Below are 24582 nucleotides of genomic sequence, written 5' to 3' on the forward strand. Positions count from 1 at the left end.
CTCTCTCAGATTTACAGCTGTGAGGATCAGCTTTTTAAAACAACATCTCTGTCCTCACTCTCTCAGACAAGAAAAATCTGCACAGGCTACAAACATCTTCTCTCTCTCTCCCCCCATCATGTGCCAGAGAAGACCCAATTAAGCATCGCTCATGACAAATCCCCAGCAAGTCATGAAAGGAGGTATATATTTCTCTGTCACCCTCACACAAACTCACCAAAAGGAAAAACAGATCAGAGCGAGAGCGAGAAGAGGGAAGAGAAGAGAAAATATTTCACCTAACACACAGAACCACATGTCTAGAGCTGAGGGAACAGAAGTATGGTCCTGGCTTTTAATTGGTTGGCTTTGAAAAGGAATTGAGTAGCATAATTCAACAATTCTCCCCTCATTGTTTTTGTGGAATGGAATGAGCATGTGCACATCAGCGAACAGGGCAAACACACTTCACATCAGCGGACATGGCACACACACTTCACATCAGCGGACATGGCACACACACTTCACATCAGCGGACAGGGCACACACACTTCACATCAGCGGACAGGGCACACACACTTCACATCAGCGGACATGGCACACACACTTCACATCAGCGGACAGGGCACACACACTTCACATCAGCGGACATGGCACACACACTTCACATCAGCGGACAGGGCACAGGACATGGCACACACACTTCACATCAGAGGACAGGGCACACACACTTCACATCAGCGGACATGGCAGCGGACAGGGCAAACACACTTCACATTCACTTCAGCGGACAGGGCAAACACACTTCACATCAGCGGACAGGGCACACACACTTCACATCAGCGGACAGGGCACACACACTTCACATCAGCGGACAGGGCACACACACTTCACTTCAGCAGACAGGACACACACACTTCACATCAGCGGACAGGGCACACACACTTCACATCAGCGGACAGGGCACACACACTTCACATCAGAGGACAGGGCACACACACTTCACATCAGAGGACAGGGCACACACACTTCACTTCAGAGGACAGGGCACACACACTTCACTTCAGCGGACAGGGCACACACACTTCACTTCAGCGGACAGGGCACACACACTTCACATCAGCGGACAGGGCACACACACTTCACATCAGCGGACAGGGCACACACACTTCACTTCAGCGGACAGGGCACACACACTTCACATCAGCGGACAGGGCACACACTGGATATGAAAGGTCAATTTCTATTTGATTACATGGTAAGTTCAGCGCATGGGTGAGCAGACTAGTGATGAGTATTACTATATGATCATTTACATACTGTATCACAAGAGAGGAGAAAAATAAGAAAAAAGGTTTCCTCCTATGCATTTCTAACAGCTGCATTACTGCAGTGCACACCATGCTCTGCATTTAAACCCAACTCATTTACATACACAGTACATTGTACAGTAATGTTATAGAGGACCCTTGTTTGATAACTTGGATGTTAAATATTCCTTCCATTCTACAAAAATATCGATTTTTTTTCCCACTTGAGCTGTTTGATGAAACAAAATGGGATCACAATGTTCTCAGATCTTCCTATGTTGTTTGTGTTCTCATGACTTCAATTTCCATCCCTTTGAGAATCAACGTACAGTCTAGTTAGCAGACATCCGCTCTGATTGATCAAAGGAATCGCTTCCCGTACAGAAATACCAACACAGTGGGAATCAAAGTTGGAAAACAAAAAGCAAAAGAAGAAGATGACAAAAGTTAGAGGATGCAGAGAGCAATTAAAAAGAGTGAAGCGTGTCTAGTGTTGATTATGGCCTAAACTCATCGTCATCAGACAGAGCAGCGAAGAGAAGAGGCTAATGTCTAATCCACATGACAGGGCTGACGCTTACTGTACTGGGACATTTCTTTACACATTGTCCCTTCCAGCGTGGTGGTAAACGTGTAACCAGGGCAGCCCAGAACAGCTCGACTTGGCTCGGTTCGTCCCTATAGTGTGGATCCGACATATACAGTATGAGCTAATAAGAGTGTGTGAGGAGAGTCTTGGGTTCCCAGGGACTGTTCCATTAGAGGGCAAGGATGGCCGTGGAGGAAGCTGCTACATTTAATTAGGTCCTTAACAAGCCACTTTATGAATTCAGTCATGTTTGGAGCCTTCTCTGTGAGACGCTGCTGGGTGAAAGACACCGGTGGATCCCATTTCACTCCAACAAGATTTCAGATTCAATTAGTTCCATGCTCTCCCTACTCACTTTACAACTTCTACTACACACACATCCCGTGTGATCATTCCAAACCAAATTATTCCTTGGCCCTCTGATGGAAATACACTGGTGTCAGATTACATTTGCATTGAGTGGTCAGAGGAAAGAAGAGCTTTCCTTTTCACACACACACACACACACACACACACACACACACACACACACACACACACACACACACACACACACACACACACACACACACACACACACACACACACACACACACACACACACACACACACACACACACACACACACACACACACACACACACCACCCCTCTTCGTGTCTGATATTGCGGCCACAGTCACTGACCCCCCTCTCCTTAATCCAATGCTGGATGCTTTCTAAAAGCATGCCCCCCAAATCGTCAATAAGACCTTTCCTGTGACACGCAATCACACGCGTTCAGACGAATGCACACACACGCACAAATCTGTGCTTAGCCTAACCCCCCAATATATGTTTTGTTTTGTTTCATTGTGACAGTGTTTGGTAATCTGCAGGGGTGGTGAATTGTGTTCATTGTTCCACCTCCACTGCTGTCTCTCTGCTCTGTGATTGGCAGGGGGATAACACGATGTCACACACAGAGGGCATATTTGGTCCTTTTTCAAGGTTTTCAAGATTTGACTTCAGCCCAAAATGACTCCCTTTAAAGCTCAAGGATTAATCGGCTTTGAAGAGGGAGGGAAATATTCTCAAATATGTTTTTGACCGGGTGAAAACGGGATCCTCTTCTAAGGACAATACCCACTATGAGATGAGATCTCTCTTAGTGGTGGATCCCAGTGAGAGGAAGAGTGGAAGGCTGTTGCTATTACATCAATAAACACAATGCAAATTTGGCATGTCTTTAATTCTCAGTTTATACACAGAAATACTCACTCACAATAACATGTCCGGTATGGCATGTCAAAGACATGTTAGTTGGAAATATATCATACAAATATGTTGTACTCAACAGCCATTTGTGATGTTGCAGTATGTTGGTGCTAAGTTGAGTCCTTTTTCTCTTCCTCTAACATAAGCTGGTGGTCATTATTCTAAACAGGTTGTTGCTTGATCCTGACTGAACTATGGTAGGATTAATACCTTGGCCAATCTTTTATGGGACATGATGATAAGTGAGGCATGACATGAACCACAATGAATTCTCTGAGATGAGATTCTGCAGCTGTCAGTGCCTGCTTATGGGAACGCCTAATAGCCATTGATGGGTAAACGGTGTGTTTAATAATACAGGTAGAGTTAGGCACACCTCAGGGCAGCTGTCTAGGCCCCTTACTTTTTATATTTTTATTAATTGCCTGCCACGGGCACTGAGTAAAGCATGTGTGTCTATGTTTGCTGATGACTCAACATTATACACATCAACTACAACACTAAACAAAGAGCTGCAGTCAGTTTTAGAATGGGTGTAAGCTAGTCCTAAATATTTCAAAAACTAAAAGCATCGTGTTTCGGACAAATCATTGACTAAGCCCTAGTCCTCAACTAAATCTTGTGGTGAATAATGTGGACATTTAACAAGTTGAGGAGACTAAACTGCTTGGAGTAACACTGGATTGTAAACTGTCATGCTCAAAGCATATTGATGAAATGGTAGCTAAGATGGGGAGAGGTATGTCCGTAATAAAGCGCCACTCTGCTTTCTTTACATCTCTATCAACAAAACAAGTCCTACAGGCCCTAGTTTTATCCCACCTGGACTACTGCCCAACCATATGGTCAAGTGTCACAAAGAGGGACAAAGGCAAATTACCGTTGGCCAAGAACAAAGCAGCACGGCTGGCCCTTAAATGTACATGGAGAGCTAACATCAATAACATGCATGTCAATCTCTCCTGGCTCAAAGTAGAGGAGAGTGCATGTCTTTGTGAGAGGTATTGACATGTTGAAAGCCCCGAGATATCTGTTCAAAAGACTAGCACACAGCTCGGACACCCATGCATACACCACAAGACATGCCACCAGGGGTCTCTTCACAGTCCAGAACAGACTCTGGGAAATGCACAGTACTACATAGAGCCATGACTACATGGAACTCTATTCCACATCAGATAACTCAAGCAAGCAGTAGAATATGATAAAAAAACAGATCAAACTTATGGAACCACACGGCTTGTGAAGAGACACAAACACAGGCACACAGACGCGCAAACACGCACTCTACACACATGTACATTGTATGTTTGTTGTACTGTGGTATTATACATTATGTATTATACATTAAGTATTGCAGAAATGTAGTGGTAGACTAGTGGTCTAATAATGTGTTGTACGTGTTGTTTTATTGCTTAGTTTCTTGGCAGAATCTAATGGGGATCCTTTATAAATAAAAAATATATACAAATATGCAAATATGTGTCGATGTTACAATACTAATGACCAAACCGGCTTACCACAATCTGAAGTGACGACACCCACGCAACCATATGGGGTCATATGGAATGCATAGATAACATAGCGTATACAACAGATCCCATAACATCACGCTACACCATGCCAAGGCACGCTAACTCTTTAGCTACTCTCCTTCTGCCAACAACACCCTCCTATTATCTGCCTTTGTGGCATGGAATCTTACATCCACCATCCAACCCCCCCCCCACTCGCTACCTCCCTCCCTCCTACTTTTTCTTCCCTTTCCCCTCCTGCTCCTTTTTTCCCCTCCACCTCCTCCTCTTCCCCCTATTATGTGGCACCACAGTTCACTCCAGTGCACACCATTCTTGTCTCCCGCTCAGTCTGTCTTTCTCTCTCTCTCTCTCTCTCCGTCCGGCAGCTGCCTGCTCCTTTTACCACAACCAGGATGCATTAGTTCAGCACCCATGAAAGGAGCGGGTCTTGAGCACGCAAGCCTGATGCGCACACACACACACACACACACACACACACACACACACACACACACACACACACACACACACACACACACACACACACACACACACACACACACACACACACACACACACACACACACACACACACACACACCCATGCTCAAGGGCCGATTCAAATACAATACAGTACACACTCCGCTAGGCAGACTCACACAAAGACAGCGAGATGGGAGATGAGAGGGAGATGGAAGATGGGCATTCGGAGAGGTCAGCCAATCAGAGGGAAGATAAACAACACCTCATTAAGGTTGTAAATGGAGCCGTTGTGCCATTCAAATCAGACAGGAATAGATACTATATGGCTGCATGGAGGCAGCATAGCGACATGCTAACAGGGTTAACAAGGCCCCGGGTGGGGATGTGGATGTCTAAACAACCCTGAAAGTAATGATGTGCATCCCAAATAGCACCCTATTCCTATAGGGCTTTGGTCAAAAGCAGTGCCCTATATAGGGAATAGGGTGTCAATTGGGATGCATTCATGATCACAGTCATGCTATCTGGGAGTAGAGGACATGAGACGCACCATGGTTATTAGAATAATGGCTGGATGGATATATGTCCACCGGACCATGGGCTTGTCATATAGTAAAACAACTGAATGAAAATACTATAGTCCTCCCTTAAAGGGATTTCTATCCCCGTCCATGACCATTTCTGCCCTTTTGATAGGAATAACCTATTAATTACTGCATCAAAAATAGACATGATTTCATGTGCTGCAGAAGATCATTTTACATTCAATAACATAAGCTATTTTACTGTGAGGGTTCTTTTATTCCGGCTTAAGCAGTCAAATTTCTCTCCTCCTCTTCCCCTCTCTATCTCGCTCTTCTTTTCTCTACAATATCACACTACTCTCCACTGTCCCTGGCTTTAATGCACTACCAATCAGGCTGTCCATTAAGCGTGTGCACTGCATGTTCATCAGGCGCCAGATCCTTAGCTTTGCATGCAGATGAGCTCAAATTGCAGTGTATTGCAAACTCCTTCAAATCTCCTTAGGGGAGTAGATGCGTGTGGTGTGTGTGTGTGTTTATCTGTGTGTTTGTGAAAGGATTATATGTGTGTGTGTGTTTATGTTTGTGTGTGTGTGTGTGTGTGTGTGTGTGTGTGTGTGTGTGTGTGTGTGTGTGTGTGTGTGTGTGTGTGTGTGTGTGTGTGTGTGTGTGTGTGTGTGTGTGTGTGTGTGTGTGTGTGTGTGTGTGTGTGTGTGTGTGTGTGTGTGTGTGTGTGTGTGTGTGTGTGTTTATATGTGTGTGTGTGTGTGTGTGTGTTTATATGTGTGTGTGTGTCTGTTCCATGCAAATTAGCACCGGGGGATAAGGGCTAAAGCCAATCAGGTTGCATGTGTGGTCATCATGATGAAGTCTGGTCATGCCATTGGCTGATGATGATTCTAAGCTGTTTTGTATGCAACAGGAATATTGCTCATGATGGGCTGGGGAACTGGATGGACATGCTATCTCTCTCTGTGTATGAAACTCCTCAATTTTCAATGAGTGTCGGACCAAAACGTCAAAAGAATAACTGACATTACATCGAACATATCTCTCACACTTTTTTTTCTCTCGTTCTCTCCCTCCAATTTCCTCTCACTTCGAATATTTGTCAGCTCTCTCCCTCTCTCTCTGTCCGTCTCCCTCACATCAGATTTGACTCTTCCCCTTCCTCTAGCTTGGCATTTTATTATTGTTCTATTTTTCAGGCTCCTTCATATGAACAGTTTAGCTCAGTGTCTTTCCATTTCCTTACACCTGTCTCACCTTAAAGGGATTGGCATTGAAACCCTTTATCCACTTCCCCAGAGTCAGATGAACTCGTGGATACCATGTTTATGTTTCTGCGTCCAGTTTGAAGTAAAGCGCTAGTGCAATCGCTAACTAGAGTTAGCCGGTGTCTGCTAGCCATTACTCTAATGGTAGCTAGAGATTTATTGCGAGCCTATGCTATCTTCCATCATACTGGACACAGAGGCGTAAAAATGGTTTCCACAAGTTCATCTGACCCTGGGGAAGTAGATAAAAGGGCTCACTGCAAAAATCACAAAGTATCCCTTTAACACAGTGCAAAACACTCTCCAAGCTTTTTAACTGAGGGCAGGGAGGGAGTGAGCCAGCATCACACAGATAGAGAGAGAGAAAGGTTGCGTCCCAAACAGCACCCTATTCCCTACGGTGCACTACATTTTACCAGGGCACATAGGGCTCTGGTCAAACGTGGAGCGGTATAACAGGATGATGGTGCCATTTGGGACGCAGACAGAGGGATAGAGAGAGAAGTAAGTAGTGGTTTTTGGTGAGCTGTCTCTTTGCATATCCAATATAAGACAAAGGGTCAGATGTCTCGGGAGTTAAATGCAGGGTGCAGGGGAGAGTGTCAGGGAGGGCTGCTGTGTGCCAACTCCTAAGTGGCTGTGGTACTCAGAGATAATGTAGAAAGATGATGTGCCAGGGAAGGGCACGGCAAGGTCCAGGTGAATAGTCTGCACCTCTCTAGCGCCGCAGAAGATGCTGAAGAGGAACAACCTTTGCCAGCAGTGCCGATTGCGTCGTGACACAGGAAGCGATGAAAGCCACCGACTCACATTTCAACATACATTCACTAATCAAACTCACTTCAAAGTAAGACATAGTAAAGGCAGAGGTTTGTGTGTTTATGTACATGTGCTTGTGTGCATGTTTACCTGCCTGTTTGTGTGCGTGCACTAGTGTGCTTGTGCATCTACGTGTAATTATAAAATAATCTCCCCCAGATAAACAACCTTTCTGAATTCCTGAATCATGACCTCAAAACACTTGTAGTTTCATTGTTAATTATGGAGCTGTCCCCCGTGATACACGAGTTAATCCCATTAAGATAATCTGCAGGAAAACAATATATTGCATGATAACAGACGTGTGTGTGTGTGTGTGTGTGTGTGTGTGTGAGCACCCTTATTTATGCTGGATGCAAATGAGCATAAAATTCAAATAATTAATTGTGGTTTCTGTTTGATTAGCCTCACGGCAGTGGCGGTGGCTGCGCCCCTAACAACCACGCTTGGACCCCCTGCTCTCTGAATTAGCACTAAAGGTATAGGCTACACCCTCACCATCCCTCACCTGATGAGGGTTAGCTTACTGTACTTGATAGGATCAGATTCACAATACCATACATTAGTGGTTAGTACTGATCACATTGTAGTTTTAGCATTAGCAATTTGATCAAGCATCAAGCATCTCTGAGTAGGAGTGCTGATCTAGGATGAGGTCCTTACTGTTGATGTAATCTTGTTCATTGTGATCTAAAAGGCAAAACCGATCCTAAGTCAGCACTCCAACGCTGAGACGCTGATACATACAGCCGCAGGGCTTGCTGTACCGTTTCAGTGAGAAGCTCAATACACCGAATGCAGGAAGCATTTTATAGAAGTAACCACCTCTGGGGGACTGTTTACTGGTCACACATAAAGAGCAATGGGTGACCAACAAGAGCAGAGTGATCTCTACCAATTTCCCACCATTAGCCTGACACGCTGTAGGCCACAAACCAGGACTGCACAGCAGCAGATGACTCGCAATGCAATGCCCCTGGGCATCTGAAATACATGCAAAGTGATTCTAATGAAATCAAGTTCGTAATCTTCACAAGCTTTTTATCCTTTGTTCTAATAAGACCCAATCACATATTCCCATTAGTACTCAGGCTGAGTACAGTGCATTCTCCACTGGTTTAACAAACAGAGAATGTGTGTCGGTGGGTATGATACTGTACATAATGAATAAAACATCCTTTCCTTATTAAAAAAAACAAAAAACGCTTGAGATGTGCCAGAGGCCTGGCTGCCTGGGCATATTAACCCCAGCAGAGTTTAAGGTGAGGTTCACCCCCATTAGTTCCAATATCAATCACAGAGAGAACGCACTCTGTGTTCCGATTTCAGAATGCTACAGAATGCTCTAGTCATGCTCCAGAATGTTTTACTGAATACATTAACAGAATAAGAGTTTTGATTGGGTCTAGAGGGTAAAGGGTCCTTACCTGAACATGTCTCCCAGGCCCTTCAGCAGCAACCCTTTCTTGGCTTTGTTTTTTTCTCTCTCTTTTTCTTTCTCCTTTTCTTTATCTCTCTCAGGCTTCTTCTTGTCCCTCACGCTCTTCACCCTCTTTTTATCGCCGTTGCCATTCACCTGCGTCTCCATGGTTACAGAGTCGCCGGGTGGCAGGGTCAGGTCAGTGGCCGTAGATATGGAGTCCCGGCCTGACCGAGTACTCCCCTCGGTGTCCTCCTCCACTGAGAGATGGAAAAAGGGAGGGAGAGAGATTGTTTTTGGTTGGGTCTAACATACTGGAAAATATAAATGCAACATGAGACCATTTCAATTATTTTACTGAGTTACAGTTCATATAATGAAAACAGTCAATTGAAATAAATTAAATAGGCCCTACTCTATCGATTTCACATGACTGGGCAGGGGCGCAGCCATGGGTGGGCCTGGGAGGGCATTACCCAGTTGGGAGACAGACCCACCCACAGTGGAGCCTGGCTCAGCCAATCAGTATGAATTTTCCCCCACAAAAGGCTTTATTACAGACAGAAATACTCCTCAGAATCATCAGCTGTCTGGGTGGCTGGTCTCAGAAGATCCAGCAGGTGAAGAAGCCGGACGTGGAGGTCCTGGGCTGCCGTGGTTACACGGTTACATGCGGTTGGGAGCCCGGTTGGACGTAATGCCAAACTCTCTAATGCAACTTTAAATTATCTGGCAAGAGCACTGGTGGACAACTCCCTCCAAACCTGAGACATCTGTGGCATTGTGTTGTGTGTCAAAACTCCACATTCAGCCTGTAATTGTCCCAAGCACGAGGTGCACCTGTGTAATGATCATGCTGTTTAATCATTTTATTGATGTGCCACACCTGTCAGGTGGAAGGATTATCTTGGCTCACTAACAGGGATGTGAAGAAAATTTGAAAGAAATACGCTTTTTGTGCGTATGGAACATTCTGAGATCTTTTATTTCAGCTCATGAAACATGGAACACACACTTTACATGTTGTGTTTATATTTTTGTTGAGTGTGCCTTCGGTAAGTATCCAAACCCCTTAACTTTTTCCACATTTTGTTAGGTTACAGCCTTATTCAAAAATTGATTCAATTATTTTTTTCCCCACACAATAAAGCAAAAACAGGTTCTTAGAAATGTTAGCTAATAAATAAAAAATATATATCACATTTAAATAAGTATTCAGACCCTTTACTCGGTGGTTTGTTGAAGCACCTTTGGCAGCGAATACAGCCTCGAGTCTTCTTGAGTGTGACACTACAAGCTTGGCACACCTGTTTTTGCAGAGTTTCTCCCATTCTTCTCTGCAGATCAACAACCATTTCACTGACCATTTCAAATCCCACTGTACCTTCTCCGCTGTGCAATCCGGTTCCCGACCTGGTCATGGGTGTACCTCAGCCACGCTCAAGGTACTAAACGTTATCCTAACCTCCATCGATAAAAACAGCACTGTGCAGCAGGCTTCATCGACCTGGACAAGGTTTTCAACTCTGTCAATCACCGTATTCTTATCGGCAGACTCAAGAGGCTTGGTTTCTCAAATGACTGCCTCGCCTGGTTCACCAACTACTTCTCAGATGGAGTTCAGTGTATAATATCGGAGGGCATGGTGTCCGGACCTCTGGCAATCTCTATGGGGGTACCACAGGGTTCAATTCTCGGGCCGACTCTTTTCTCCGTATATATCAACGATGTCGCTCTTGATGCGGGTTATTCCTTGATCCACCTCTACGCAGACGACACCCTTCTGCATACATCTGGCCCTTCTTTGGACACTGTGTTAACAAACCTCCAAACGAGCTTCAATGCCATACAACTCTCCTTCCGTGGCCTCCAACTGCTCTTAAATACTAGCAAAACTAAATGCATGCTTTTCAACCGATCGCTGCCCACACCTGCCCGCCCGACTAGCATCACTACTCTGAACGGTTCTGACTTTGTAGATGTCCACATATTCTAATACCTAGGTGTCTGGCTAGTATGTAAACTCTCCTTCCAGACTCATATTAAGCATCTCTAATTCAAATTAAATCAAGAATCAGCTTCCTATTTCGCAATAAAGCCTCCTTCACTCACCTTCATACCCTTGTAAAACTGACTATCCTACCGATCCTCGACTTTGGCGGTGTCATTTACAAAATAGCCTCCAACACTCTACTCAGCAAACTGGATGCCATCCGTTTTGTCACCAAAGCCCCATATACCACCCACCACTGTGACCTGTATGCTCTCGTCGGCTGGCCCTCGCTACATATTCGTCGCCAAACCCACTGGCTCCAGGTCATCTATAAGTCTTTGCTCGGTTTAAGCTACGCCTTATCTCAGCTCACTGGTCACCATAGCAACACCCACCTGTAGCACGCGCTCGAGCAGGTATATCTCACTGGTTATTCCCAAAGCCAACACCTCATTTGGCCGCCTTTCCTTCCAGTTCTCTGCTGCCACTGATTGGAACGAATAAATAAATAAAGGTGAAAAAAAAAAATAATCCTCTCAGGCTCTGTCAGGTTGGATGGGGAGCATTGCTGCATAGCTATTTTCAGGTCTCTCCAGAGATATTTGATCAGGTTCAAGTCCGGGCTGGGCCCCTCAAGGACATTCAGAGACTTGTCCCGAAACAACTCATGCATTGTCTTGGTTGTATGCTTAGGGTCGTTGTCCTGTAGGAAGGTGAACCTTCACCCCAGTCTGAGGTCCTGAGCGCTCTGGAGCAGGTTTTCATCAAATATCTCTCTGTACTTTGCTCCATTAATCTTTGCCAGTTCCTGCCGCTGAAAAACATCCCCACAGCATGATGCTACCACCACCATGCTTCACCGTACAGTTGGTGCCAGGTTTCCTCCAGACGGGACGCTTGGCATTCAGTCGAAGAGTTCTATCTTGGTTTCATCAGACCAGAGAATCGAGATTCTCAGGGGCTGAGAGTCCTTAGATGCCTTTTGGCAAAACTCCAAGCGGGCTGTCATGGGCATTTTACTGAGGAGTGGCTTCTGTCTGGACACTCTACCAAGGCCTGATTGGTGGGGTGCTGCAGAGATGATTGTTCTTCTGGAAGGTTGTCCCATCTCCACAGAGGAACTCTGGAGCTCTGTCAGAGTGACCATAAGGTTCTTGGTGAACTCCCTGACCAAGTCCCTTCTCCCCCAATAGCTCAGTTTGGCCGGGCGGGCCAGTTCTAGGAAGAATCTTGGTGGTTCGAAACTTCTTCCATTTAAGAATGATGGAGGCCACTGTGTTCTTGGGGACCTTCAATGCTGCCGACATTTTTAGTACTCTTCCCCACATCTGTGCCTTGACACAATCCTGTCTCAGAGCTCTACAGACAATTCCTTTGACCTCATGGATAGGTTATTTTAGAAATAGGCTTTATCGTAACAAAATGTGGAAAAGGTCAAGGGGCCTAAATACTGTCCGAATGCACTGTAAATGCATTATATATATATATATATATATATATATAGCTAGATTGTCAGTATCTCTGTTTTCTGTACTGTCTCGAATTTCCATCATCCAAGAAAAGCTCCATATTGAAATGAACCCTCTTCAGTGAAACTGAGTTGATTATCCTCAAGGTTTCTACTACACTGCAGCGTGTCTGTAATTAATCTGTCACTAATTTACATTTAAACATCTCTGAGAAGGCCTATGGGGATCTTAATTGCAAATAGCCTGGGTTCTCCTCCAATGGGCTGCATGCCTACGGTGGTATATGCGTCACAATGAGGCGTGAGGTAGATGGCCCAGGGATTAAGCTTTATTAATGTCTCGCACATTACTGCCCGATTGGCTGGCTTTGACAGGGGGAAAAAAGAAAGGTTCTTATCAGGAAAATTTAAAAAAAAGGTAAGTCCTTGATGAATTCTTAGCATAGCGAGATGAGATGAGACTGACTGTGGTGATTGAAAAGTATAGGGCTGCATCCCAAATGATTGCCTATTCCCTATGCAGTGCACTACAATTGACCAGGACCCACAGGGTGCCATTTGGAACCCAGCCTTGGTTCACATTTCAAAGGATGAAGGCGCCAAGGACTTGTTTTCTTCTCGGTCCGTCGAGTTATCAGCGGTTGCTTTCTGCATCCATCTCAAAGGAAATTACTGAAATGAAATCTCACCATGAGGCGGTGTATGACAAGAATAGCATGCTGAATCTCGTGGTTTAAGCCCTATTCAATTATGCAAAAAAACAACATTTTTTGCCTACCCCCACTTTGGGATATGATAAGACTAACAGAGTCTGGACAGATATCAATTCTATCACTCATACTGAGGCGTGCTTATCATCTCGTTAAGTGCAAAGGCGGCATATCTCAGGACTGAGCTGCATCTTGGCCATTATGGCTAAGATTAGCAACAGAACTAATGTTAGATGCTCGTAATGACGCTGTCACTGATAACACACTAAAGATTGTAATCTTACTGGCCCTCCTGGGAGAATGTAAAATGCTGTGTGTGTGTGTTTGGTTTGTTTTTATCAAGCAGCCCACTAAAAGTCTGTTGCCAAAAAAATGAGAACGTGAGAAATGAACCGTGATGAAGGTCTAAATATGATAGAACACTTCATTAGCCACACAAAGACTGACAGGAACGAGTTGAGGCAAAACAGCAAGAAAGATCTATGGTGTTTCAATCAAAAAAAGCCTCGGAAAATAAAAGTTTAGGTACTTGCCAAGCTCAGATTGCAGGAGGGAGTCCACAGAAACGTGAACTGAATAGGGGCGATTAAAATGATCTGTGTGCCCGACCGCAGACAGCAAATGTTTTGACACTGCAATCAAAGTGTATCATTAAATCTCTCCATTTCAATAGAGAAAAGGGAGATTCATTTCAGTGTGTGAATGAGAGTTCTGACTGAAATGTAAAATTGCTGGGCTCATTTCAGCATAGACAATATAGGGGGATTTGAATTCAGAATCTCTGTTAAGAAACATTAAACCCCCGATAACATATATAAGGGAATGCAGTAGCTCGGTAGGATATCTTGTGGGGACACATTTGCAGAAGGCGACGCCACGTTCTAATTTCATGTGAATAAAAGTATTGGTTGTAGGAAAAGCGAAAGGCTTATCTGTCAACGTTGACGATTAAACCCTGCGATGATATAATATCATATAAAATCAGAGTTATTTGAATTTCATGGGAGAAGAGAAAACATTCCTCGGCAGAGGAAAGGAAGGAGGAAATCGTAGAGCTTGTCCCATTTTTTTTTTCTTAGGCAAGATAAGACAGCATTTAGTGGTTTGCAGACAGAGTTTATGAGAACAAAGAGATGCAAATAATTCCATGCAATTTATTCCCCTCTTTTTCAAATTTCCCCAGGTTGCTTTAATGGAATCTATTCATGGAGAATTAATGAAAAATATATCTGGTGATTATTGTGGTGGCGTTGCAGGGTATTACCTGTTCAGGAATGTAACACATCCCTGCCTCTATCTCAAATGCCTTTGTGTCAAGAAACACCTGCCAACTGACGTGCTCAGTCAAAGGGAAGGGGGAGACTAGGTAATACTTTGAGAATTTAAGTTATTTCTGGTCTCAATTTTAGTCAATACATTTGGCAGTACAGTCAGAGTATCTAAAAAATCCCCAAATCCTGAGAAAGTAAAACCATGAATGAAAAGGAACCGTTAGAGAACACGATGACACACTTTTCGACTGAATCCCAAAATGAAGAATGGATTCTGAATCTAGGCACAACATTGAACAAAAAAAAGTACATACATAAAAAGCTTACAACACAAAACATCCAGGACCATAAAGCCAAGATGCAAAAAAAGCAAGACTCGTGTGTTCTGTTGGCAAACAATGGAAGTGCTCTCCTTGTTCTGTTTGTAGTCTGCTTGGAATAAATGACAGTGCAGTTTAAATGGCTGTGAGCCCACAGGGAAGACATGGAGAAGCAGTCTCGAACAATGCACTTCTACACTAACCCTATGCATATTAATGGCTCTCTGATGTAGACGCTGATTGGATGCTTATTCCTTTCTGCATGCCTCTCACTAAGTAATGTATGAGAGAAAACCTACGGAACTTGAGAGAGGGGTAGATCCACAGAGATATTAGCAAATAAATGTTATATATGTAATTATAAACTGGGTGGTTAAAGCCCTGAATGCTGATTGGCTGAGAGCCGTGGTATATCAAACCGTATACCACGGGTGTGATAAAACATTTATTTTTACTGCTTTAATTATGTTGGTAACCAGTTTATAATAGCAATAAGGCACCTTGGGGGTTTGTGGTATATGGCCAACATACCACGGCTAAGGGCTGTATCTAGGCACTCTGCGATGCGTCGTGTGTAAGAACAGCCCTTGGTATATTGACCATATACCACACCCCTTCGGGCCCTATTGCTTAATTATATGGGTGGATCCTCCTTCTATATTCAACGTGTCTCATTTTGGAACTATCGGCCAGTTACTTTATTTAACACTGACCATGAACTACAGAAACTACATAGGTTTGCTTAATGGAACCAAGGTCTATAAACTACACATAAAATGAGTTATGCTTTATAAAACCAAGGTCTATAAACTACACATAAAATGAGTTATGCTTTATAAAACCCGAGGTCTATAAACTATACACAAAATTAGTTATGCTTTATAAAACCGAGGTCTTACAGTCTGAACACTTAACACTCACATTTCTCCATTCCCTTCAGGTCACACTCTTCCATAGCAGTAACGATTACTCCTGGCCTGTCGTACGATTTGTCGATGGCTGCCCGGAAGCTCTCGTTGCAGCCCCGCCCCCTGATGATTCGTGGGCGTGGCCTGTGGAGGTTAATTTCCCCGTTGAGTGTAACCTCGGCAACGGCAGTCTGGAGGCTCTCCAGGGAGCTGGACTTCTTCAGGCCCAGAGAGGGACCAATTGTTTCTCCTGTCGAAGAGCCTGAAGCAAGAAGTGGTAACACTGGACTTAGAGTGGTGATATTTAGCATTCATAAAGCCTTCCCTATGCATGACAAAGACTCATAATGCCCTACATACATTTATATAGTCTTTATAGGACTTCTTGAGGCCCAGGGAGGGTCCTACTGCTTCTCCTGTCGAAGAGTCTGATTAAGGAGTAGTCCGAACACAGGTCCAAGAACAATTGAGTTTGGCAGTGTCCTAAATGGCACCCTATTAATACCCTACGGCTTTGGTCAAAAGTGGTGCACTATATAGGAAATAGACAAAGATTTTATGATGTGTGATATTCATACCCTGAAAATGTGTCCTGAAACGTTATATTATATGCTGAACTCTGATTGCTATAAATCATTTAAATTTTCCTAGTTTCCAAAGACCGAAAGAAAATGAGATGATGTAAAACCCTCCACTTGGCGTGTAATTCACTATAGGAGAAGAAGGACGGGCTATAGTCTGTGGGAATTCATCTGGAAAATAAATGATGAATTGGAGTGTGTGAAACATTATGAGGGCACATCTATCTATCTTTGTAGGAGCAAGACAAAAGAGAAAACAGAGTAAACCCTCGTTCTCATTTCAATGATGTTTGACAAAGTTTCTCAGACTGTGTAATGTGCCTGAAATGCGTGCGTGTAAACGGAGTACATTTTCAAAACCCAGCGAGCTTCCAAATGTCTATATACTAAAGTGTGTACAGTACTGTAGGCAAGAGTGAGCAGCCACGGTTAACAGAACAGAAATGAGATCAACATAACATCACTCTGATCTCGAGCAGAACAGGGGAAAGATAGGGGTGGAAGTGAGGATGGGATGCAGAGTTAGAGGGGGAGGGAGAACGCGTTAGAAAACAGTAGGATAATCAGAAGTATTGTAAACTAAAACACAGCCCATTCACTTCCTACTGCCGTGGCCTCCTCGATGTCACTACTCTGAACCTTCCACGGAATGGCCTTTCATGTGTCTAATCTTTTGATGTATTTTTTTAAAGACCTTCGCAACGAGGCTTTTAAAGGACACAAACAGCCTCACTTCAAAACGAGAAGATTAAGGTTGTGCAGATGGTGGATAACAGAATATGAACGCAGGGTCACACACACCACACCCAAAATGGGATTGCTCATGTATAGAGAGAATGCAAGCTATAGCCAGGTGGGGCTTTTACAACACAGAGATTTCCCAAACTGTTGCCAACACCAGCCACCTGTTAGATCTAGTAGAGATAAACATGTATGGAATCTTTACGAACTCCTGTCAAGACAAGTAGCCTACCTCACCCTCACCCTCACCCTCACCCTCACCCTCACCCTCACCCTCACCACACACCACAAAAGAAAGAAGAAGATGTGAGTGACTTCACAGTGTGCAGAACTAATTTACTGTTGGCCCCGTGACAACTCATTTCACTGAAATATGCCTTTTATAATGGATCCCGTTCATGCAAAATGCATGTAATTAACCTGCAAATGATAAATAAACAACAATTGCCGAAGACGGGCGTCTGTTGTCAGTAAATCTAAAAGGAGATTGTATGTATGGCACAATATGAATGCGTTCTTTTGTTTGCTGTTCCTGTCAGGTATCACCACCACTTAGAAGACTGTTGACATTAGCACTAGATGTACTGATAGGTATGCTTGTAAGACGCCAGATCTGTAGATGGATAGCAGATTGAGTGCTGGACGGCAACCTCTTATCTCCCTCTGGAATAAACCTTGAGACAGCTATCATTTGTTTTCCAATGGCTGCTGTGCGTTTGTTTAAGGTATGGAAGTGGAGCGAGACTGGGGGTATTGGTATTTAATTTTGTCAGGCGGCGTCAGTCAGTTCCCCTGAGCTCTGGCCTCACCAGATAGCCATGTTAAACAAGCAGACATTTTGATTTTCTGTTCCTATCCATTCACTTATTCTTCACAGTGCTGTATTAACCAATAACAACCACCTTCCCACAAAACAGAATAGATTTTAAATCTGCTTCTAACCAGCGTGTTAATAAGAAACTTTGAAAAGGGAAACAGTTAATAGATAGTTGATAAACTTTTGATTGAATTAGTCCTGTCTGGGTTTTGACCACCGTTCAGTGGAAGCTGAGGACTCTCTAAGGACTGTGCATATGGGAATGAGGCCCACAGACCAGCATTGTCTCTTTAGACCCCTCAGGTCCAAAACACACGTAGCATGTGCTGCCAGGTTCCATGCAGCTTCGCTTCATGTAAACACCAAGCCAGCCAGTCAGTCAGTCAGCTACCATGTGGTCTCGTTTCGGCCTTCTGCCCCCCCACATTTCCTTCAGTCATCAATAACACCCCTGACTTGTTTTCGGGGCCCTAAACGGAGCGTGGCCTATTGCTGCTGAGCTCTCACAGCGGATCTGTGGATGAACAGACACGGAGCCAAACACAGATTAGGGATAAGAAAATAAACCCCCATCAGAGAAAGAAAACAATTACGAATCTACTTCCTTCTCCCTCTTATGGAATTAATAGCCCCTCTGAAAAGTCAGAGAGGAGTAGAGTGGTTGGTTGTGAAGTAACTACAGGTGATTTGAGTGGGGAAATCAGGAGAAGGGAGAAAGTCTAATGGACTCCAGGCGTTATAGAAGGCAACATGCCAGCCCAGGACAGTAACCCATGTGTTGCCTGCTACTGTTATCATCATTTCACAAGCAGGAGCAGCTTCAGACGCCCGTCTTCTACTGCCTGAAAGCGCCAGGCTGCTAATCTCTACTAGGTCCTTTAGCCAAGTAAACCTGCCGTGGCTACGTTTGTGATTAGCCGAGAACCGTGCCAAACGCTTCTATATCAAAGTGACATCCCAATCTGCTTCTTACAGAAGTGAATGACTGTGGGAAAAGGAATTCTGTTGATCAAGGATGACTCTCTTCTCACCAGTCTAGGGATGCATCCCAAATGGCAACCTATTCCATATTTAGTGTACTATTTTGCTTTTCTACTGGAAGGTGATGCCAAAGAAAATGTCCATCCTGGATGGACAATAAAGTTAAATTCTATTCTACTTTTCCGATTGGCCCAGGTCAAAATTAGTACACTTCACAGCATATAAGGAATCGGACACAATTTGGGAGGAATCCTAGACCATGTTTTTTAGACTAGGGGAAGAAACTTAACCACAGGTGGTCTGGTCATCCAAGCCACTAACCTCTGACCTTACTGTGACAAGATGTGTGTATCCTGTCTCTCAGCACTGCTTGGATCCACTGGTCCATGGGTCACTACTCCCCCGTCTGGCTGTACCGAGGTCAGTCGTTAGCTGTTACTGTATGTATAAACTGAGGCCTCTACACAGCTCTCCATAATAACCCTGTCACAGCTAATAAAGACTCCTGTTCCCAGCAGGCACCCGAGGACCACGCTACCAACTACACAGATACCTGGAAGTGTCCCAAATGGCACCATATTCCCTATATAGTGCACTACTTTGGACCAGTGCGAGTAGGTTCACCAGAGGGCCACACTGCTAACCACTCAGATGCATGCTTAAAGGAAAAGCAATTGCATGATGCAACATCCCCAGTAAGTGGATCCACATCTTCCAGCTGACGGAGACAGTAAAACAGAACTTTACAGTGCGTTTGAAATGTCAGCAGGGTTACAGGTACCCTTGTGAAGCACCACCGGGAACAGGACAGCCATTTAACTGTGTTGTTCCTCAGGAAAGCAAGGCACATCTCTGATTACCGACTTCATTTTATATGACAATGAAGGAGATTTGCTCATCTTATTGTACCACCTGGGTTGGAAGGGGAAATCATCTGGATTCATTTCTCAAAAGAACCACTTGTGTCAGATTAAGGACATGGGAGGACAGGCGGACATAAAAAACAGGAATAACAGGAAATTGCAGCCCCCGGTAAGGACGTGGCATAATTCTCCATATGCTGGAGGATGTGCCTTAATCAACATACTCCAAATGCCATGTAAATGTGAGGCTTTGGAAGCTTATGCATAAATCCAGACAAACAGAATAGAGCGCACACCGAAGCTGGGCGGGTGCATGTTTGACACAATAGGATTGTGGGTGATAAACCCACGGACGGATACAACAGTTTATGGAAACACAAATGGCATCTGCCGCTCTCTCTCTCCCTCATCTACCATTCTCCGAATCTGGGAATTATCACCCTTTCGTATTCTGAATCCGGCTAGATGGTTGTGTAGTGTTTCTGTCTGGGAATGGCACAGAGGCCTCTGATTGGTCCGTGCTTTTGCCTTTGTTTTCATCTGAATCTCTGTGAACCTCTCCAGGGACATTTTGACTGACAGCTCTCAATATGCCAGGTCCTATCACACAACCAAACCACGCTGTCTTCTGCTCATTGGGGAAGAAATAATACATGTTCCCTATCGCAAACCGACACAGGTACGACACTCACCGCACGCTCAGAGAAGAAATAGGGGGAAGCATAAATATGCGACACACGCACAAAAAGAAATGCCAAAACGCACCAGCAAATATTAGTGACCAAGATGAATGTGCAATATATTCTTACAGTAATAAGATGAAACCAAAGGCAACCAGGAGGACATTTAATTGGAGAAGAGCGATGATCATTAAGCGTTAAAGGGAGGTATTGCAAACTATATGAATAAATCACTAGTGATTATTACGGTAGTAGCTCCAGCAGCCCCATAGTATAATTACAATGTCTGCGTCCAAAATGGCACAATAATTCCCTATTTAGTGCACACATTTTGACCAAGCCCTATAGGGCTCTGGTCAAAAGGAATGCATTATATAGGGAGCATGGTGCCATTTGGAAAGCAGCCAAGGAGCAATGCTCCCACCACCATTATTCACAACCACTTCATCCTTGCATGTAAAGATTTTTGTATGGATGGGGAGGACAGGGAGGACGGGGGCTCCATTATGCCTAATGTATTCAGTGTGTGGAGGGTTTAAAGCGCAGCGTTAAAAGGGTAATTAAGCTAAAAATAGTCCCAGGGTGGCGTGGCGGGGCCATGTCCTGGTATCCCTGAGGAAGAGATGCGGCCCTGGGTCGACCAGGCTCCTTGTCTCTGCCAACTCCTGGGCCATGTCTCAAATGGCCCCATATTCCTTATATAGTGCACTACTTTTGACCCGAGCCCTATAAAAGTAGTAGTACACTATATAGGGAATAGGGTGCCATTTGGGACACACCCTTGGTTCATTAGGAGGACCAGAGGACGTCCTATATCCTCCAATCCACACTGTTCTACATGTAACATAATGTCACCCCATTATCATTAATGTGACTCAACATCTCAATCAGAGGCATTGTCATTGTTTGGCTAAGTAGCCATGACATTGGGGGTGGTGGTGGTGGTGGTGGTGACACGAGCACAGAACTAGAATGTGTTCTATTTCTATGGACATGAGAGCAATACTCTACGTCAAAATAGCTGGGTCATATACTGAACAAAAATATAAAACGCAACATGCAACAGTTTCAACAATTTTACTGAGTTACAGTTCATATAAGGAAATCAGTCAATTGAAATCAATTCCAGGCCCTAATCTATGGATTTCACATGACTGGGCAGGGGTGCAGCCATGGATGGGCATAGGCCCACCCACTTGGGAGCCAGGCCCACCCACTAGGGAGCCAGGCCCAGCCAATCTGAATGAGTTTTGAAGAAGCCGGATGTAGAGGTCCTGGGCTGGCATGGTTACACATGGTGTGCAATTGTAAGGCCGGTTGGATGTACTGCCAAACTCTCAAAAACAACGTTGAGGGCGGCTTATGGTAGAGAAATTAACATTAAATTATCTGGCATCAGCTCTGGTGGCCTTTCCTGCAGTCAGCATTCCAATTGCACGCTTCTTCAAATCTCGAGACATCTCTGGCATCGTGTTGTGTGACAAAACTGGACATTTGAGTAGCCTTTAATTGTCCCCAGCACAAGGTGCACATGTGTAATGACAATGCTGGTTAATCAGCTACTTCATATGCCACACATGTCAGTTGGATGGATTGTCTTGGCAAAGGAAAAATGCTCACTAACACAGATGTAAACATTTTTATGCACAAAATTGGAGAGAAATAAGCTTTTTTGGAAAATGTATGTGAACTTTTATTTCAGCTCATGAAACATGGGACCAATACTTTACATGTTGCATTTATTTTTTTTGTTCAGTATAGATTACCTGTAGTTAGGCTGTGATCCTGTCCTGCTCATTCAGTGAATCACTTGTATTTATTTCACTAATGTGCAATAGGTATGAGAAATAATAGATTTTGGCTGCTGTTTAGTAAAAGTGCTGTTTGCATTGTTCAGCTCTCAACACATTCTGTGCCTGGTGAGTACACACGTTGTACTAGACCCGTTCTAATGGAAGGTGAGTACACACGTTGTACTAGACCCGTTCTAATGGAAGGTGAGTACACACGTTGTACTAGACCCGTTCTAATGGAAGGTGAGTACACACGTTGTACTAGACCCGTTCTAATGGAAGGTGAGTACACACGTTGTACTAGACCCGTTCTAATGGAAGGTGAGTACACACGTTGTACTAGACCCGTTCTAATGGAAAGGTGAGTACACACGTTGTACTAGACCCGTTCTAATGGAAGGTGAGTACACACGTTGTACTAGACCCGTTCTAATGGAAGGTGAGTACACACGTTGTACTAGACCCGTTCTAATGGAAGGTGAGTACACACGTTGTACTAGACCCGTTCTAATGGAAGGTGAGTACACACGTTGTACTAGACCCGTTCTAATGGAAGGTGAGTACACACGTTGTACTAGACCCGTTCTAATGGAAGGTGAGTACACATGTTGTACTAGACCCGTTCTAATGGAAGGTGAGTACACACGTTGTACTAGACCCGTTCTAATGGAAGGTGAGTACACACGTTGTACTAGACCCGTTCTAATGGAAGGTGAGAACACACTGGCTTGTCATTGATGGATTAATTCCATTCAGCTAAAGAGGCCAACTGGCATTGAGCATCTCTATTTCAAATGGGACTACATTGCCTCACTCCTCACAACCCTACCCCCTACACCTTTCAGCATAATGAATGTTTTCTTCTATCATATTCACTACAGAACAAGCATGGTGGCAACGTTTCAGACAACTGCTGCCAAACCTCTATTCAACACCATGCCACTTTCTTTTTCTCTCCCTACAAAATATGAAAACCCTTTTTGTGCTCACTGCAATTACCTCAAATGGCATCATAAATATCCTTCCATTTCTCTGGCCGAGGAATAATCAGACAAAGAGCAAAGAGAGAAACAAAAGTTACCCTTTATGAGATGGCAAAGGGGTCAATAAGAATACCGCCCCTTTCCCAAACCCTTCTCTTGACATCTGACCCCAACTCAAAAAGACGAGCCAATCAGAGATGAGCTTGTTATTCCAAAGTGCTGTGCGATTAGCCGGTTCAGTGGCGGTGGTGATGAACAATACGCCCTGATTGGTGGTTAGCGCTTACCTTCCATGTTTTCTGTGCTGGGGGTGAGGTGGGGGTTAAACTCGTCTGATACTGTTAAAGAGGCATAAACAAGTGTGATTGGTTAGTTAGTGCCCACATTCCACATTCCAAATCAGAACACCATTCCAGAGCATCTCTAGTACCCTTTTCACACTATCGTGGCAACCAGAACCATACTGGCTCTGATACGGTTCCAGCAACTAGTGTGAAAAGGGTTTGAATTAGTCTTTGTGTTACTGTGGCCAGTCTCCAAGGCTAGGCTAGTCAGCCAACATGCATATTATCACTGTGAAAAGGGAGGAAGAGAAAGACTATTGAAGAGCTTTTGGAATAACAATCAGAAGTGGAGAGATATTAAAACACCATGCAGTTCTGTCGATCACTGGATTATTCAGGCTGACTGGGTAATAATGTGTTTGCATATTCCTCCCAGCCACAGAGAGGTGTGCAGTATTCAGCCCCTTATTTTCTCCTCCTCTCAATCTTGTTCCAAATCTAAATGGAATAAAACCTTCAGGTGTCTGGGCAGCTTAGTGTTTAGCACATATTTATGGAGATGGGTCATGAAAGTCATGAAACGTTAGCAGTTGACGCTGATCTGATTTGGCACAGAGCTCCTGAAACGAGATTAAAGAGGGGAGAAAAACACCCTACTTAGAAATATTTCAATGAAAAACAGTTTCTGTGGAGAAATAGCTTTGTTAAACATGCTAAGAACTACGCAAGGGTGATTTGTCAGGTTTGAGAAGCGCTTGAGATCCCGAAGGCGAGGGAATGTTCCGCTCATTTCTGACATGCGGTTATGCCCGGTCATATTCCGATGCCTCATCGGATTCCTCATGATGTGCCCGATGGGTTCCTGAGTTTTGATAATCTATCACTGACAAGCCCATCTTAATGCTCCCAGTGATGCTTGGAGGCATTAGCTGTTATTTGCAAAGTAAAACTGTCTATTCAACAACAGCTAGCATAAAGCTCTCGATAAGTGATCTTGCTTTTTTCCTCACTCGTCA

General features: G+C 44.2%; 1 protein-coding gene across 3 annotated transcripts in view; it reads right to left on the reverse strand.

Moving 5' to 3' along the window:
• Window positions 1-24582, reverse strand: part of LOC123991147 (partitioning defective 3 homolog) — a 625449-nt gene that overhangs the window by 179245 nt on the left and 421622 nt on the right. For 2 of the 3 annotated variants that reach the window (XM_046292394.1, XM_046292392.1), the window contains exons 17-19: window positions 23570-23620; window positions 15857-16105; window positions 9181-9433 (exon numbers count right to left, since the gene is read on the reverse strand). In XM_046292394.1, coding sequence (XP_046148350.1) covers window positions 9181-9433; window positions 15857-16105; window positions 23570-23620 — 553 coding nt within the window. The remainder of the gene's footprint in view (window positions 1-9180; window positions 9434-15856; window positions 16106-23569; window positions 23621-24582) is intronic. The other variant, XM_046292393.1, reaches the window with a different exon arrangement.

Source organism: Oncorhynchus gorbuscha, linkage group LG12 (genome assembly GCF_021184085.1).
Source record: "Oncorhynchus gorbuscha isolate QuinsamMale2020 ecotype Even-year linkage group LG12, OgorEven_v1.0, whole genome shotgun sequence".
Lineage (NCBI taxonomy): Eukaryota > Metazoa > Chordata > Actinopteri > Salmoniformes > Salmonidae > Oncorhynchus > Oncorhynchus gorbuscha.